Below are 18,759 nucleotides of genomic sequence, written 5' to 3'. Positions count from 1 at the left end.
CACAGCAAGGACTCCAGTGATTGATCCACCAGCAAAGGGAAAAACACTGCTCACAAATTAATGAGACATATGGCATGTTGCTTCTTGAGTCCCTCAGCTGCCTCTGACAACAAAACACAGGTTGTGTGTTTTGTTTGCTTGTTTGAAAGAAGTGGAACCAACCCAGACATTTCTACAAGTTGTCAAAGATCAGCGATGTTCAGTGTGGATTTTGTTGTGCGTTCTAACTTTGTTACATCCATTCATTGACTTCATTAGTGCAGAAATCCTCTAATATCCATACCACGCGGGGGTTGTTTGCTCTGAGGTCATGCTTGTGTTGGATGCTCAGATGCTGTCATATTCATAGACTGTATAAAACATGAATGTAGTCTCAGGGATGTCACTCATTAGTTTCTGAAATACCGACTCCTGCTAAGTTTCTGCTCAGTTGAAATATTGCCTAAGAGGAAAAGTTTGGGTCATAGCCTTGGCGACTGTCAAACCACAACAACACACCCATCTGTCTGTGAAATCAGCCATGCTTCTAATCACGCCTGGTGAAATACATAATAGTTTTGATATAAAGGAAAATGAATGTATTATAAGAGATTCACCCCGCTGCATGGTTTTCACTGATATTCAAATTCAGTTTAAAATACAGAACTGTGATTTATACCTGGCTGTGAACATGTTTAATTCTGCTCGACAAAGGTTTTCTTGGCTTGGACGCTCACTTGCACATCCTCATTGGCTTCATTTTGCTGCAGTAGAGGTTGTTGTTTGGTTGTATTGCAGTATGCTTCTGTTGTTCCAAGATTGCAACCATCCAACCAGTTCACTATCACTCCTTATCAATCAGCCTCCAAAAAGTTGATTAAGTTATTCCAGCTGATAAGAAAGGTGTGAATCTTTGTTAGCTAGCAATTGCTAATGTTAGCACCACTTATTTGCAAACTTGGAAGTAGGGATGGGCATTTCAAGCCAAAATACTATTTAATAATGGCATCAATTCGCCGATTATTCAATACGTGTGTAATAGTGTGAAATTCAGAAATGGAGAAAATCACTGCAACTGTCTAATGTTTTCTTCTTCTTTTGCTATTTAATGAAGTTAGCATTCTTCTTCTTCTGTTACTTAATACGGTCAGCAAACAGCTTTAAGATGCTCTGTAGCCACCGTCTGGCAGGAATACTGTATTACAACCAGGCACCAGGGAAAACGTTGAAAAGTTTTACTTTTAAAATGAAAAAATATTCGAAGTAACTCTTCCATTTTTACAAAGTGAATGAATATTTGAATATTCGAAAATCATTGCCCATCCCTAGTGTGACACATTAAATCTGGTTCATAGCCATTTTCCTCTGTTAGCTAGCAAAGCCCTGGTTGTAGAGTTTCTCCGCCAGAAACAATACTTCAACAGAAAGTGAACGAATATTCGAATATTCAAAAATGATTGTCCATCCCTACTTGGAAGACAGCATTATAACACTTTAACTGTTTTTATCTCTCCTGCCTGAATGTAACTTTAGATAAACAAGCTGCTGTGTGTTTATGCTGAATGGATAGTGCAACATAATTTATTACCCATCAGCATCTATTTGACAGCAGCCAATTATAGCATTCAGTCATTTCTCTGCTAACTACACCATTTGGTATTAATGGATTAATGGATTATCAAACTATTGAATTTCCATGAAACACAGCCCAGTGGCCACCTGGATTATCTTTGTTTTGTAGTTGCGGATCATTTGAGAGGCTGAGACTCTTGTTTTGAGATTTCCTGCATAAATACAATTTTCAGCGTTCTAGCATCCTGACCTAAACACGGTGTCAGAGGAAAGTGAAGGTGAATCGGTGCTACATTTTTCCTGTGTATAATTAAACTTTTATCTTCTCTTCCCTCACCTCCAGTCACCCCTGATCTGTTCCCTGAAACCCCCCTGGTGCCGTCCCTTCCTGCGATATCATCTGCACGAGCCAGCTCTGCCCCTCAAAAGCCCCGGAGGCGCAGCAGCGGCGGAACTGATAGCGCTGCCAGGCCCCGGCCGTGTCACTCAGCCTCCAGGCCAGGCCCCAGCAGAGGCAGCATGGAGGTGGGCATGCGCGTGGTGCGTGGCCTGGACTGGAAATGGGGAAACCAGGACGATGGAGAGGGCCACGTAGGCACTGTGGTGGAGATCGGGAGGCAGGGCAGCACCACCACACCAGACAAGACCGTGGTGGTGCAGTGGGACAGTGGCACACGGACCAACTACCGCACTGGTTACCAGGGCTCCTTTGACCTGCTGCTCTATGACAACGCCCAGATTGGTAAGAGCTCATGATAAAAGGTCATAACAGACACCTATGGTTCTGTTTAACTGCATATATGATACCTGAGTTTCTATATAACGTGCATTAAAGTGATGATATGCAAGAACTGGATTATTTTCAAGGTGTGACAACCCGACAGTTTCACACTGCAATTTAACCTTTCTCACCTACCAATGAAAGTTAGATCCCCTATTTTCTGGTCCCTTTTTTTCCATCTTCTTATCAATCAAGCAATCAATCAGACTACATTTGTAAAGCGCGTTTCATACAATGATTTTGCAACACAAAGTGCTGTACATAAAAACAATAAAAATAGAATTATTAAAAATATAAAAAAAAACTAAAAGACCCCCCTTCCTAATCCAAACCCCAGCTCGACCCCAAACCCACCCACAATCCAAAGGTTAAGAAAATGATCTATGCAAAAATAATAATAATAATGGTAAAATTAAAATACATAAATAAATGAAAAATGAAATAAGTTGCTGAACGAACTGAGGAAACACTCTAGTGATATCTTAATGAGGAAACACTGGAGCTAAAATAAGATGTTAAAACTCAACACAGGAAATTAAACTCACCAAAATAAAATAATAAAATAAAATAATAAAACACTAAAATATTAAACTAGTAAAAAAAACTAAGATGCTATACTTAAAATAAATAAATAAATGAATAAATTAAAAGTAAAAAAGTAAATACAGCAAATTAAAACAGAATAAAATATTAAAATGCTGAGAGGTAATCTGCAAAAATCCTAAATATTTAAGATCTAATTAATAACTAAATAAATAATAAATAATCAACAATTTGTTAAAGAAAATATATACAAAATAAAAATTGACTGAATAAATGATATGTGTGTCTATAATATTTTAAAATAAGACAGCATATACTTAAAAAGTGACTAAAATTTAAACTAGTTAATAGATAAATAAAGTAAGTAAGGTGAAGGCAACATTGGAACCTCATCCCCCATGTCTGATATCGTTTAGCTAAGATCAGATTTTTGCCTTTCGGGCTTTCAGACAGAAAGTTACTGTTCCTCTTCAATGAGATGGGGTGAATGTTTCAGATACAATGTTGTTCAAAAATATTGTCTAAATAGATAAAACGAAATCCCAAAATAGCAAAATGAAGACAACATTGAACATCAGGTTACATCTCCAAAATTAAGTAAACATGGCTAGGAATGTGACGGAGCAAGTGACACACTTCATATAGTTTTAGTTAGTTTACGCTACACAGATGTATCTCAACCTTATCTGCCTGTCTGTTTTAATTTAATGTAAAATTCCAGGTAATTTAATCTCCAGCTGCGTGCATGCTTCAGATCATAGAAACCATAATAAACCCCTCTAATTCACAAACCTTCCTTTGCTGTTGGGGTCATGAGAATCTGTTACCTCACGTGTTCAGTGACTGGATAACACTGAGATCACTTTAGACTGACCTAACATCATTATCCTTGGTCTGGTAGAGTTTTCAGCAGTTCAGTCAAATTTAGAAGTTTATTTTCAGCAACAATAATTGATTTTTTTTAGATGCTAGCAGCTGAGAAGAACAAAGCGTCTCTTTTGGCCGTTCTGGTCTCATGTTTTTCTTGAAAAGCTTTCTTCACGTGTTTATCTTTCATATTTCCTGCCTGCTCCTCCATTCTCACAGAGAGCCTGACGCGGTTTAGTCTATCTCTCATGGTCAGCCATCCAGCTCTATTTCAGAGTTGAATGACACACACACATTAATGCAGGACTCATTAGCATTTTGCTCCATTTAAAGCGACATTTTTTCTGCCTCAGAAGCTTGCCCTTCAATTAATGGAGCGAACGAAGAGGAGGAGAAGAGATGAGGAGCTGAGGGGGTGGGGGTATTTTTGTCGTGCTGTTTGTGCCTCAGTTCTTCCACATCTCATGATATTAGCCATTGTGAAAAGTTACAACCGTAAGGACATGACATATGCCTTGAATGCTTCAGTGACCTGCATATCACAGATACATTGAAGGTCCTATTTACTCTACAGGACATGACAAGTTCCTGAGACTTTGTTTTTAACCAAACAGAATAGGGATAGAAACCCGGGACATTCGGAGTATCCACTCATTTCTCTTCTTTCCCCTGCAGGTGTGCGCCACTCCAACATAATCTGCGATAGCTGCAAGAAGCATGGCATCATGGGAATGCGATGGAAGTGCAAAGTGTGTTTTGACTATGACTTGTGCACCCAGTGTTACATGAACAACAAGCACGACCTGGGCCACGCTTTCGAGCGCTATGAGACGGCACACTCCCAGCCGTGAGTACTACACTGCCAAATCCCCAACCAGGCTTTCTCATTGAAATCCAAATGTCTGTCTTTTTTATGACTAACCGGTTTTGTTCAAATCCAGTTAATCTCAAAGGTGGTAAGACCTAATTAACTTGTTAATTTCCCAAACAAACTTCCAGTAGTCAGGTTCCTGTCTGTACATGCCTACAAATGTAGGCCACGAAATCATCAGGTTTTCTGTTTGGTGCATTCATAAGGGTTTGCTAAGTTTCCCTTGTTACACTGACATGTGGGCTTCCTCTGGTCAGGGTAATAATAATAATAATAATAATAATAATAATAATAATAATAATAATAATAATAATAATAATAATAATAATATGAATCCTAATAATAATAATAATAATAATAATATTGATAATAATATGATAATAATAATAATAGTAATAGTAATAAGATTAATAATAATAATAATAATAATAATAATAATAATAATAATCTTTATCTCTATAGCACTTTTCTAAACAAAGTTATAAAGTACTTCACAGAAAGACACAAAAATAAACAAAGAAATATATATATATTTATATATGAAATATAATAATAATAACAACTTAATAACTTAATAAATAAATAGATAAATAAATAAAAATAAAGGAACTCCAAAGTACTAGATGCATAATAAGACATCAAGAGCAGGATGTCCTCTGAGTTACTTTCCAGATGTTACTGAAATCTCTTTACAAAACACAGAATTTATAAGCTAATTGGAAAACGTAGGTGTGTTCATTTAAACCAGAAAGAGCCCTCTCCGTGGAGCCAAAGAGACGCTGAATCCGGTCTCAAGGAGGCATGTTTAATGTCTGTACCTGTGTTTCTATAGCAGTAGTGTTTGAGGCATCTGATACGTGACTCTTACATTTTACCAACCAAAATAATGTTTGTTGTGTCGTAGCAACTCAAAGTTTGCAAAGTTATTGTGTTTGATCCTGTTGTTACTTTAATCAACCACAGACTCAGTGAAATCCTTTTCTTACAAGGATTATGGAAACAACTAGGAATGTCCTGACCTGTCCAGATGAGCGTCTCCTCAGGCTTTAAAACTTGTGTTGACAAATGTTCTTTGTCTTATTTGCAAATTCAAATAATTTGTATTCTATACTGAGGTTTAGTGCTCTCTGCAATCCAAAAGAGCATTTATGTTGTCCTAGTTCTTTTATCTCTGTTTTAATGAACTTTTGACTGTTACATATTTAGATTCTTTGAATTTTTAAAGGAAAGAAAGACCTACAAATAAGACTACCATTGTTATCCCTTAGCATAACCATCCATCATTGTGATAGGATGACATTGCTTCGAGAGAATTGTGTATGTGTCACAGCAGAATACAGCAGAAGGAGTTTCAGTTCAGCTAAAGCTTGTAGTAGGCTGTGGTCATTTGGCTCTTTCACACCAACAGTGAACAGGCTTTCTGTGGTAAGTCCTTCATTTGAAGGTATTAGAAACAAGGAGCCTTGTGCCATGTCTGCACACACTTTGAAATAGTTTTAATCCAGTGGCAGACATTTTTAGCAAGATTTGCATCAAAACAAAACGTGCAGTTGTTTCTGTGTTTAGTCAGCTTAGGCAAATCCCGCCTGGCCTTGCAGTGGATAAATGTTTAGTGAGCTGATTCCAAGTGTCCTGTGTATCCAGCTCTCCCTTCAGAATCCACTCTTCTGCATCAGTTCACAGTAAAGCTCCAAACGGCTTCAGGCACCGTCTGAATGTCAGCTGGATGGCCTGTTCTCCTTTTAACGAGGTGATATGTATGACCCAGATTTCCTCTATAGTTTGGCCTGGTCCAGGTCCATTTCTGTGCGGTTTATTTTCCTGATCCTGCCACCCAAGACATGGTGAAACCAGGGATTCTAAAGAGTCATGACTGTTTGACTTCTGCAGATCTTAACTTTGGTTTCAAAAATAGTTATAAGGAAGTTACATCTCACAGTGTTTTAGCTCCTCCGGATATTCATATTTAATTTTAAGAACGAGAGCGGTCTATAGCAGCTCGCACATAATGCAGCTTGGTATATGTAGGGCAGGCGCTGCTGGCACGGCTCCTCAGGAACTCAGTTTGCTCTGTCAATATAGCATATGCTGAAGAATTCACAGCTTCACTTGACAACATTTACCATCCAAACTGATGGTGTACTCAACTGAAGCATCAAAAATCCCCTTAAAAGCCCCTTTGTGTGAGGTTTAAGACTTCCAGACTCTTTCCAGTTGTAAAAGCTAACACTGATTCTAGCATGTCATTAAGACGGTGTTATAAGCAGAAGGAAGACAAATGACATTTTTATAACTCTTTATAGCTCTAAATGCTGATTCGGTCATGACATTAGACTTCATCCTTCTGCTGATTTCATTTCACTTCCTCATTTCATTTTCTGTCACCACGTCCTGAACAAATACAGAGGACATTGTTAACAGTTTTTTTTGGATTGAGGTGGAGCTCACTTCAAGCTGTGGGCCAGTCTGGAAATTATGCTGAATTAAAATAGTGCTGTAATCATTTACCATACGGACTCATTTCATCTCCTGCTTCAGTTTACCTTCAGAAGTATTGATTTGTCATTGGGGCTCAGATGTTGTTTGCATCAGCAGTTTTAAACTTCTTTGGGGTTGAAACAAAATCCTTTCTCTTACAGCAACTATCATCCCTCTGTTAAAACTGCACAAACATTCTCTGTCAACTTTGTATTTAATGCAATAAGAGGATGTTTTCAGACATGCATGTTCCCTTGGTTTACAATTAATAATACATTATTAATGATAATAATATAATAGTTCATAGTAATAGTATAATAGCTCTGCTGAAGCTGTAGCTGTCAACACTAATGTTATGTAACTCTCTGGTAATGGCATATACTGTTAAGACAACCGTGCAGCAGCTAGTATCAACATTTGATAATAAAAAAGGCTCATTACCTGCCGCCCTGATCTGTTTTTTTATCAAGTGGCAACCTCCGGTCTCAAAATATGAAGCCCATGTGGAAGTGTTATAATCTGCAATTCATCGAGAATCTGCTTGAGGCTGGCTGCAGAAACACCAGAAACCACATACACACCCATTCAAAGAAGACGATCTTTACAGCAGAAATAAACATGTTTACAGGCTGGTACAAAAAACGAGTGTAGTCTGAATAGCTCATTTCTCTATCAGCACAAACTGTACGGGGTGAATTTTTTTCTAACACGATGGTTCAGAAGATATTAAGATTACGAGTTTTGCCCAAATAAGGAGATGACTGACTTGACTGACAGGCAGGAACACATGGCTGTTGGCTAGGAGGCTCAAACTCCGCCTCTCTCCCTCACACTAAGTTAGGTTGAGTTCAGCATTTCCAATATGGCTCCCGCCGACAATTGACTTCAAAACAGCGCTTTGGAACAGATGATGTCACGGATACTACGTCCATTATTTATACAGTCTGTGGTTTTAATCTATGAAAGCTTATCTTACTGTTACCGTTAGCTCAGTTAGCTAGATGACGCTACCTGTTATGTTAAATTTTGTAGCGTCAGCCTGGCAACCAGCTTGGTACGAGACTATTTGCCAGTCATAAGCTATTTGGCTTAAAGTATTCTTTTTCAAAACCTTTCCAAAACGACGTTTGCTTGAACACAAATATCCGTTTATGATGACATTCGAAGTTTGATGAAGCTTTCTTGTTCTCGCACTCCAGACTTGCTCTGGTCTCTTCTTTTTATTTTCTTCTTCTCGGATGCTCAACGGAAACCTTTGTGTTTTACTCTTCTTAGTTGGTTTAGTGTTTTATTACTGCTGTCTGGTGGAAATGCTTGACGCCTACATTTAACTCTTAGCCCCAAGCTTACATCAGCGTCCTGTTTTCTTTGAGTGTTTACTGCAACTGACAAGGGCATGTTTCTTCATACCCTGGACCTGTAACAGTGTTTTTAAGCAGATGGTTTTGGTTTTAAGTGAAAATGTATTCAGATCAGATAAGTTTGTCTCTTTTATATCATGTTTACATTGCAGCCTGGCTTAATACATATAGATATGTCAAATACTGCCATAGTAAGCATCCACATCTTTAATCAGACTTACTTTGATGCTGCTGGAGTGATGCGTGACATCTGAGATCACACTTTAGCCAGAGAGCTAAAAATAAGTCTTAAAACATTCCTGACTTATTTTTGGGATGAGGCAACTTTATACCAGAGCAACTGTTTAAACGTACAAGTTTAAATACAGAATACAGAGTTAAACCTTCAGGGAGAATTATGTTTTATTTGGTTAACGTTTACAGGTTAAGTGTGCGATCTAAGAGGTCACAACAGAAGATGCATGTATTGTAACCAGAGCTAAATCAAAATCAATCACATAAACAACAGCTGAAAAAGGAACTCTGTGAATGATCCATAAAGACAAGTAATCTGAATAAAACTCTGAAGATTGAAGTCAGATTGAAGCTGCTCATCTTAAAGGGATGGATATTGTCTGCTGTAATTAGCTTCTCTAATCTGAATGATGCTGAGAAACCGGAGCTTCTTTTGTCTGCAGCACTTCTGAATGGCTCCACGTCACTGATGGAACACTGGGCCGGCTTCCATTATGGCTCTCAGGAATATTATTTTTATGAAGTCTGCAACATGAATGGTATACTGAAGTCTATAAACAGCATAGAAGTGAGTGACTCAGCTTGTCATCAAGCCAGAATGCGGTGGGGTGTGAATTAAATCTTCATCACTGCTCCTAACTTCTGTATTGAGTATGTATTACCTTTGAAGAAGGTGCTTTGGTGCTCATCAGTGACTTTTTTCAATAGTACATGTTCAATACTTCAATTCATCTAACGGTGACTGTGATAACATTCAGACAGTTTTTATTCTAATTAACTTATTTGGAAGGAAGATTTTTAGTCAGTTATTTACATGAGATGTGTTCTTATATGATCTGGTGATTATATGCATGATGCTTTCAATTTTATTATTTATGATAAACATATTATACATTTGTAAACATATGTTTTATTGATTTTTCGCAGTTTACAGGGTATTCACAAAACGTATCAAAACATACAGATGCCAAAAAAAATATTGGCCTAATATTATGCACATAAAACACATACACAAAGCGTAATGAATAAATAAATAGATAATTAAATAAATAAGAGTAACGCTTACATTGTCAGATTACATTTGCAGAAAATTCCAGACAAAACCTTAAAAAATAAATGACATAAAAAAAAAATCATAATCATAATAACAATAAAAAAGATTAATAATTATAATAATAAAAAATGATAAAAATAATGCATAACAAACTAAAATGCAGAAAAAATTATACAAGATATACACTGGCACACATCTGAGTTTTTTACACATTCCTCACATTGTGAATATAGAATTTGTCATTCGCATCATCACATCACTATTCCAGCACTTCTTCAATGTCAGCAGTTTTTCTAAAATTCAAAAATGTCAAACACATTATAAATTCATCTCCTCTAACACCAAGCTATTCAACAAATCCTCTGTAGCGCGCTTGTTTAGCTCTATTTACCTGGTCAGTGCAAAAGTAGCCATTATGTTTACGTACACAGTGCCCCTGAGGGGTATACTACGAAGTGGGATTTGTAGTTAGGTAGCTTCAGGGTTAACTCTGGATTTTCAGTACTATGACAGGGGTTCACTCCTTATCTAGGTAGATCACCATGGTTAGTCACGCTGAACTCCTAACCTGCTCCGGGGCAGGTTATGTTCAGGATCAGAGACTTATCAGCTTGCTTGATCATGGAGCTCTGTGAGCTGATAGTGAGGTGAGAGAAACGAGCAGGACACTTTGTCTACTTGTCTGATTTTACATAAAAACTACTGATGACAGTCATTGATTATCTTTCCTGACATCATACTGAAACAGAGTCTAAAAAAGGTGTGTCTGGTGAAGTTTTATACTGTATTAAAAATAAAATAAAACTGCATGCTTCACTTTGAATCATGTTGTCATTTTGATTAGTCCTTTAACCACAGCGCTCAGTTTGATACTGTCAGGGCTGCAGCTGAAATAATACATCTAACACTGTCACACACGACACAGGATTAAATCAGAGAGAGAGATCACTGTCAGGGAATAAACAGAGTTATCTGCAGTAATGAAGGGAAATAAGATGTCATTAGATCATTAACTCTCAGTGATTTTGTCTTATCTCTTAGTTCTTCCTTCATTTTCGCAAACACAGCTGTTCTGATGTTAGTCTGGATTAATTCTTGGTAGTTTTCTAATATCAGAGCTCTGAGTTTGAAAATTATATTGATTTGCTTAAGGCAGACTGTCCGTGTCTGTGATTGGTCATAATGTTGCTTTCCCCCTTTCTGTTCATGTGAATGCGCTCAGGGTAACTCTAGATTGATCAGGAAATTATGTCTGGGATATGTTGAACTCACTTCGCAGTGCAGGCCTCTGTAAGCTGGCTCACACTTTGCCTTTAAAACCTCAAAAACTGAAAACAAACTTGCGTTTTCATAACAACATAATTCTATGAAAAACTTTCAACAGCCTGTCATTTATTTGGGACTCTTCCTTCTGATTGAGACATTTACATGGAGCATGTTTATTGTCTTTGGGCTGGAACACCAGTGAAAGTCAAAATATCTGGCTCCAAGCGAGGCTGGCTCATGTTGAGAACTCATTTAGACAGACTTTATTTGTATTTGCTGATTTTATTATCAAGCAGGGCTTAATAAATCACACGTATAATAATCACCCCTTCTCCAGTCCGTGTCCTATTTGAATTGATACATCCCAAAGCTCATAGAGAAAACAGTTCACTCGAGTTTTAAACAGAATAGGATAAATTGATTTTCTTCATGGTGCTTTTGTGTTACATGAATTTTAACCAACCCAGTCTATCTTCATAAACTGTAGAGTTTTTATGAAATGAAGTAGTAACTGTAATAACTGTGTTGGTGATTATTCTTTAAGTCTATTTTATTGCCCTGACACACCTTGACGAATTAGCCAGCGTATGCCGGCGTATACAAAAATTGGGGAGTACGCTGGTGTATGTTTCACAAATTATAGATACGTTTTGTATAAGTTAAGAGCAGGCTGAAGCACGCTGGTGAAATGAAGTTCAAAATGTGACGTTTTTGAAAGCACTGCAGTCAATAAGTGTAACTTGTTGTAAAGAGCAGAGGCTGTGTTCCTGCAGGTTTCACTTCTCTAACACTCTCCACGGCTCATCATGTTCTTACAAAGAGAGACTGCAGAGTTTTTAATAACACACACCTTTTTAATCACCAATGAAGTGCATCTAATACATCGTCATTAACGAGCGGCAGCCTTTTTATACACTTCATCTGCGTTATTACACTGCTGCGCACTTTGCAGAAGTGGACTATAGTTGGGCAAAAGTTATGAATATGCTATGGATACGCCCAACATTGAAAAAAACATTAATAATTCAGCGTATGTCAGTGTTTAGAGGCATTTTGATACGTCGGGAAAACACTGGCTAAACCGTCAAGGTGTGACAGGGCCATTAGATATAACAACATTTAAGTGTATAATTCATTTCATATAATAAATTGTCATAACCCGGCTCCTGGGCCGTGATGACATGGGGAGAGACACCTCTTGCTAAGGTAAATGATAAACTGAAAGGTAACAACAGATATGAGGTGTTTTAAGTCTGTAGCATCATTAGTGTGCATGTGTTTGTGTGAACATGGACAGAGTAGTGAGAGCTGTTGAGCAGTACAATAACACAAACACTAATCTGTAACAGAGCGGTGCAGACTGCTAAATAGAGAGAGAGAGGGAGAGAGATGGAGGCTGCAGGAAGCTGGCTTTATTTCCTGGGTGGAGCTTTGGGCCCAGGTGCTCCACATCGACAGAACATAATAATCAGCACACACCTCAGAGAGAACATATGCAGATTAGTTCTCATGGCCACTCGTATAAAAACATATAAGCAGGAGCTGTCATCGTTTTTACTGAAAGATTCAGAGTTATTCTCCCCTTGCATCAGCAGCAGCTGTCCCTAGTTAGTCATACTCCAGCTTCCCTGGAAGCGATGAAGAGACACGTGAATGTCTGTGGATTTTACATTCACAAGCAGGATTCTGATCAACATAATTCTCACTTTGTTTTCATCATAATGGCATGAAATCACCCTTTCTTACCATTGAGTCTTACCCCCTCCCTCTCCATCCCTCTATAAAGACCCCTTTCACATCCAGTGAAACAGACTAGTGATCAGAGAGACAGTGTGTTCATCTGGGAGAACATCACATGAAAGTCATTTCTTTTCTTATCAGATAGATGAGCACACTACAGTAGTGGTGTCAAACACACAGGGCTTCTTTATTTTCAGACCACGCTGACCCATATTTTACTGAAAGGGTTTCAAAAGACTTAATTTTTAATCTGACAGTCATGGGACGCTCTTGATATCTGCCTGTAAAGTCAAATTTAGCTCGCTTTCATAATGACTGGGACTTGTTTACTTGCCGGCAGTGATTTATTTGAAGGGACTGGGGTTGGGGTTTAGTGTACTTAAGAGGGGCTCCTTTCATGTGGACCGAACATGTGTGAGGGTTTAATAGCAGCTTCAGCCGGGCAGATCTATTTGTAGTTTATAGACATGCTGTTGGCAGAAGCTTTAACTGTGTCCTGAGGGGACAATGGGAAGTGGCTGTGCTGACACTCCAGTTGTACCATCACAAACATGGTGTGAGGCCTGAGCCGGATGCACACTGTACATTAGTGTCCTGTTGTAGTAACAACACGTTTAATTGGATTAGCATGCTAACATCCTCAGCTGTGGAGATAAGCATGTTATCATGTTCAACTTCCTTTCAGAGAGGTATTAGATACCAGGTGTAAAAACAAACACTGCTTACACATGAAGCTGTTGTCACATTACTGAGTCCTCTTTAAATCTGTTTGTTACTGCCATTCACACAGATATGGCTTTTGATGAAGTCAGTGTTACAATCCTTATAATAATTAGAATATAATAATATAAGTAATAATAAAATAATAATAATAGATAATAATATAATTATTATTATTAGTATTATATTATAATTAGAATATAACATTAGAATATATGATAATTTAGAATAAATGATAATAATATAATAATATATAATTCGAATATAAAATTTAGAATATAAAAAATAAATAATAATAATAATAGTTAGATAATAGTTAGAATATAATAATAACATGATAATATAATAATAACATAATGGATTTAAAAACTTAATTTCATGTTTTTTTTCATTGAAAATGCAAATAAAATTGCTTTCAAATAAAACTAAAAAGAGATGTAAATATAAGTAGACAGAAAAATCCTGTATGTATCATTATAACTATGTGATTGATTGTGAAACAAACTCAGTAAGAGTCGTAAGATAAAGCTAAAAATAGTGAAAAAAGAAAACACTTGATTGACATGAGATTAACAAGATATAATTAGAACACAGAGTAAACATTACATAAGCAAAACAAATCTTCTGATAATCATTTTAAAGATGAAAATAAGAATATAGGATCTAAAAAAGACTGCTGGTGAACAAGTCCTTTAGTACTCAATGTATAATGGAAAGTTATAAAAATGTTTTCACAGAAAAGTCAAAGCTGTTCAAAGATTAAGAGTAGAGATGAGATTTAATCTTCTTTTTTAAATATTCAGCAGCTGGCCTCCCTGTTTTTAAAGTCTCATGTTTGAATCGTACGACTGAAAGGCTAAAAGCTAAACTCCAGATTAGATTTCTGCTCTGTGCTCTGAATGGCTCTCAGTGTCCTGCATTTGTCTAACACTGGTGTTGTACAGAGAGGCTGTGTGTGCATGCTGACAGTGCTCAGGGCAGCATATGCGTGTACCATATGTTTACGAGGAGAAGGTTGGTATGCAGCTGGTTAATCGGCTCTTCAGCACACAAACAACACACACGCAGTTCCAGGCAACCTGTCGGGTCCACTCGCTGCCTAATCCTTCTCTTGCACATCAAGCTGCACTGTTTGCCGCTGACCTCCTCAATTCCCCCCTGTAGCCACGGTTAAGGCACATCAAACCAATCTCCACTGCTAATGGAGGAACTTTTTTCTAGTACTTTCTCCCGACTTCGAGCTAGAAGGACCTCAAGTTTTCTCTTGAAATTAGTTCTAGTGAGTTCACTGGAATTTTGGGCTCATTCCTCACAAGAAATGTGCTCATGCAGATTTAAACATGTCCATCCTTGAGACTCCAGTAACAAACTGCTGCCTTCTTTAGTCCACTTTAAAGGGGTTGTTCACTGTGAGTGAAGGTGAGACTAAACTGAAGCTGCGTAGAAAATGTGTTGTTATGCTAAGAGAAATATATAAACACTACCAGTCAAAGTTTGTAAACACCTTCTCATTCAAGGGTTTGTATTTATTTTAATTATTGGAAACACTGTAGATTAATACTGAAGACATCAAAACTATGAAAGAACATATATGGAATCATTTAATGAGCAAAAAAGTGTTAAAAAAGAAGCAGAATATGTTTATATTTTAGATTCTGTAAAGTAGCCCCCTTTTTTCCTTCATGACAGCTTTGCACACTCTTGGTATCTCTCAGTCTGCTTCATGAAGTGGTCTCCTGGAATGGTTTCTAATGAACATGAGCATGGTCAAGAGTTCATTTGTAGAATGACTTGCCTTCTTAATGTGTTTGAGACCATCAGTTGTGTTGTTCAGCTCAAATAGGGTTAGTACACAATGGACTAGCCCTATTTGACTACTGTTGTAATCCAGATTATGGCAAAACCAGATTATTTCATAGTTTGATGTCTTCAGTATAATCTTCAATGTTGAAAATAATTAAACTAAATAAAAACCATTGAATGAGAAGGTGTGTCCAAACTTTTGACTGGTAGTGTACACTGTATCTGAATATGATGCTTTGTTAATTTGGGCATTTAAATACTGATTTGCGTTTTTGCACTACTTAAAGCAAATGTTCATTCTTGTCCTCAGAACTGCACAAAAAGTTGTGCTCAGATAAATGATGATTAAAAATGCAAATCCCACTGATGTAATTCATAAATAGTCACTTTTTCAACCTTTTTTGGCTTAAGGTGGTGGCATTTTTTCAGTGGGACTTATATATATTGTTCTTACTTACATATTGTCATATATGGGGATGTATAAACCCTAACCCTTTCAACCGTGATTCAGATCCTATAACCAGATTCTTTCATCCTGTAAGCTCTGTGCTATCGTCTAGCATTTAGTCCTACCGTGTAGTATAGATACCACAAGCACACTAAAGTAAGTACAGTAAACACAAACATGGCTGACAGTTGATCTGACTGAACCTCTCTGTGTATCCCACTTCATTTCCTTCCAAAGAAAGCTAACCCTTGGCTGACTGTTGACCCAGCTGCCGTGTCCAGTAGGTGTAGGTTTTCTCGTCCTCGTCCTGTCTGGGAGCTGAGGTGAATTTGGTCGAGCAGGATAAAAAGCTTGATCCTCTGAAAGAGCTGGTGTCTTTCCCGAGAGGGCTACACTGAGAATCAACAGGACAACAACACTGGGGTCATGTTTATATTCCAAGAAATAGAGATGCCTGTGGTTTACATCCTCTTTACTATTGAAGTAAACTTGGTCAGGTTTTCTCTCTCTGAATGAACTTGCTCTCACATCATACACGGCTGAAATCAGTACTTCAGGTCTGAAGTAGATCCACTCTATGCCATCAGGACCTTGGCACAGGTTGCTACACTCTCCATGACCCTTAATACTACGAGTTCAGGAAGTCTGGAACATGCCATATCCAACTCTGTTTTAATTAGCCTTATCACAATTGAACTATTTATGTCCTGATTACACTGAGTAGATCTAAAAGCACCACAGCACAGCGACTAAATGTGTTGTTGAAATGTATAAAAGTGCTTTATGCAGACACTTGATAAATGTACGGCCTTTTCAATCTCATTCATCCTCTATGTAAGTAGGTATGGACTTATAAATACTCTGTCCTATCATGCTCTTTGCTTTGCCCTGGAGTGGCCTGCTTCCTGATGGCTCTGCTTTCCAGGGATTAGGCTCAAAGCTCTGTGCTCAGATACTCACCAGTCTCAGCACAGACCTGTCCGGGATCAGTCCCACGCTGAGATTCAGTGTTTGTTGACTGTCAGAGTCTGATGTGCTGCTCTTTCCTGGTGTAGCTCCACTTTGAAACTTGGAAAATCTGGCCAGTGACAGGGGATGAAGTTAGCTGAGGCTAACTTTAAGCGAACACCCTCACAAGAGAGACATGTAGGAGCAGCAAAGCCTCCATGAGGCTCCCTGAGGACGACAGCGCTCCCAAGGCTCTTTTTCTTTTGATCACTCAGGATTTATATGATTTTGAGTCAATCCGAAAAGCTGTTCGGGTTGAAAGGAAGCTTGGGTTTGATCTCGTCCAGAAAGTATGGGAATAGGCAGCTCCTTTGCACCAAGATCTGATCAAATCTTTACCATAAGGTACGTCCCATATTGATGTATGTTAACTCGGTGTCTCCTCCGTCTCAATCCCTTATACCAGTTACATGTGTTGGTCTTTGTGATAACTCTGTGTTGACTCTGGTATCAGGGCTGTTAGACAGGTTGTCAGTGTTGTCTTAAGTTTACTGTTCTGAAATCCTCTCAGGAAAAGAAGACGTGTTAAGTACAGAATCCTGCTTATCATATGACCGCTCTCTAAAGCACCACCACAGACACAGATCAGCAAACTGAGCACTCGTCTGTTTGACTGAAGGACTGGATCCTTACATCAATATTGATGCATTGAGAGAAGAAGAGTTAAATAGTGTTTGGGTTTTAGAGGCTATCACATTCTAGCAGCAATTATAGACAGGCAGCACATCATGACACGAATCAGGGATAGCTGTGTTGGTGAAGGAGGAGAAGAAGAAAAGTGTTGTGACGGTTCAGATTTACAAACATTTCTGAGACTTGTAGCAGACTTTTGTTTGTTAGCAAATATATCCAACATGTTAAAGCTCACTCTGTGTTTTTAATTGAATCGAGGAAAGGAAATAAACTGATGAATACAAAATATTGTTTAGATAAGCAATGATGTTGATATTTAATTTAATAACCGAGAACACTAACACATATTATTCATTTATTAATCATTTATAATTGATGTAGGCAAATAGTAATTCCTTACATATACATACAATAAATCCACATTAAAATACATGTGTATTTATTTATTTATTGATAATTTAGTACCAATAGTCAGATTACATAGAAATAATAACCGTTTTTCTCAGATTTGTATGCATCTTGTGGTACTTTCCTAAAAAAATTAGGATTTCAATAATTGCAGTTTATCCCCATTCTTACATGTGAATATATCGGCTTAATCATTCATAACCCCTGTATATTAATGTGTTGTATCTCCACACTCCACCAGTACACTGCTGTAGATCTGTTAATGGTCATTTCATCTAGTGTTGAATTTTTATAGATTAGATTTGTGACTTGTAAGCCATATTAACATGGGATTATATGGAATATGCAATAAACACAACCCGTGTTCATGCCTCTTCAGGAATATTTCTTCCCTCATATTTATATTTAATGAGCTTGTGATGATTTATTGATTATGTATCGGTCACATGCCTGACAAATGTTTGGCACCCTGATCATGAATCATGTATAGTGAATGTATTTGTGTTTCTCTGCCGTCCCTTTGGCGCAGAGGGAACACTGAATGCTCCTCTGAGGTTTAATGTGTACATTTGGTCAGAGTGGTGTATTGAGGATTTCATAACAGGTCTTGACTTTGTCTAATGGTCCGTGGTGCGGTTTATTCAGCTGTGTCTTCATGCTCTTATCACAGAGTGAGCTTGGCACCGAGGCAAAACCTCCCGCGGATCATCCTCAAAGGAATCTTCCAGGGGGTTAAAGTGGTTCGTGGACCTGACTGGGACTGGGGAAACCAAGACGGTGAGTGGTGGTGCTGTGGTGTGGACTGTTCTTAACCACTAACACTGCTCTGCAGACTCAGCAGGCCCCCCTACCTTCTTGAGCATGAAGCTGTACCTCTTCAAAGTGTTTCACTATCCACAACCCGTAATAACATTCTAACCTCACGTCTCATTAACCTCTGAAATGTCCTGTTAGTGTGTGTCTGTGTGCATTTATAATGCTGGTGACTCATGT

At 37.9% G+C, this 18,759-nt stretch overlaps 1 protein-coding gene across 4 annotated transcripts in view; it reads left to right on the top strand.

Moving 5' to 3' along the window:
- Positions 1–18,759, top strand: part of mib2 (mindbomb E3 ubiquitin protein ligase 2) — a 72,313-nt gene that overhangs the window by 22,108 nt on the left and 31,446 nt on the right. For all 4 annotated transcript variants that reach the window (XM_034695997.1, XM_034695999.1, XM_034695998.1 and 1 more), the window contains exons 2-4: positions 1,895–2,293; positions 4,418–4,589; positions 18,437–18,543. In XM_034695997.1, coding sequence (XP_034551888.1) covers positions 2,071–2,293; positions 4,418–4,589; positions 18,437–18,543 — 502 coding nt within the window. In that variant the 5' untranslated portion in view covers positions 1,895–2,070. The remainder of the gene's footprint in view (positions 1–1,894; positions 2,294–4,417; positions 4,590–18,436; positions 18,544–18,759) is intronic.

The sequence above is a fragment of the Notolabrus celidotus genome, chromosome 11 (assembly GCF_009762535.1).
Source record: "Notolabrus celidotus isolate fNotCel1 chromosome 11, fNotCel1.pri, whole genome shotgun sequence".
Taxonomy (NCBI): domain Eukaryota; kingdom Metazoa; phylum Chordata; class Actinopteri; order Labriformes; family Labridae; genus Notolabrus; species Notolabrus celidotus.
This window is presented reverse-complemented; position numbering and strand designations above follow the sequence as displayed.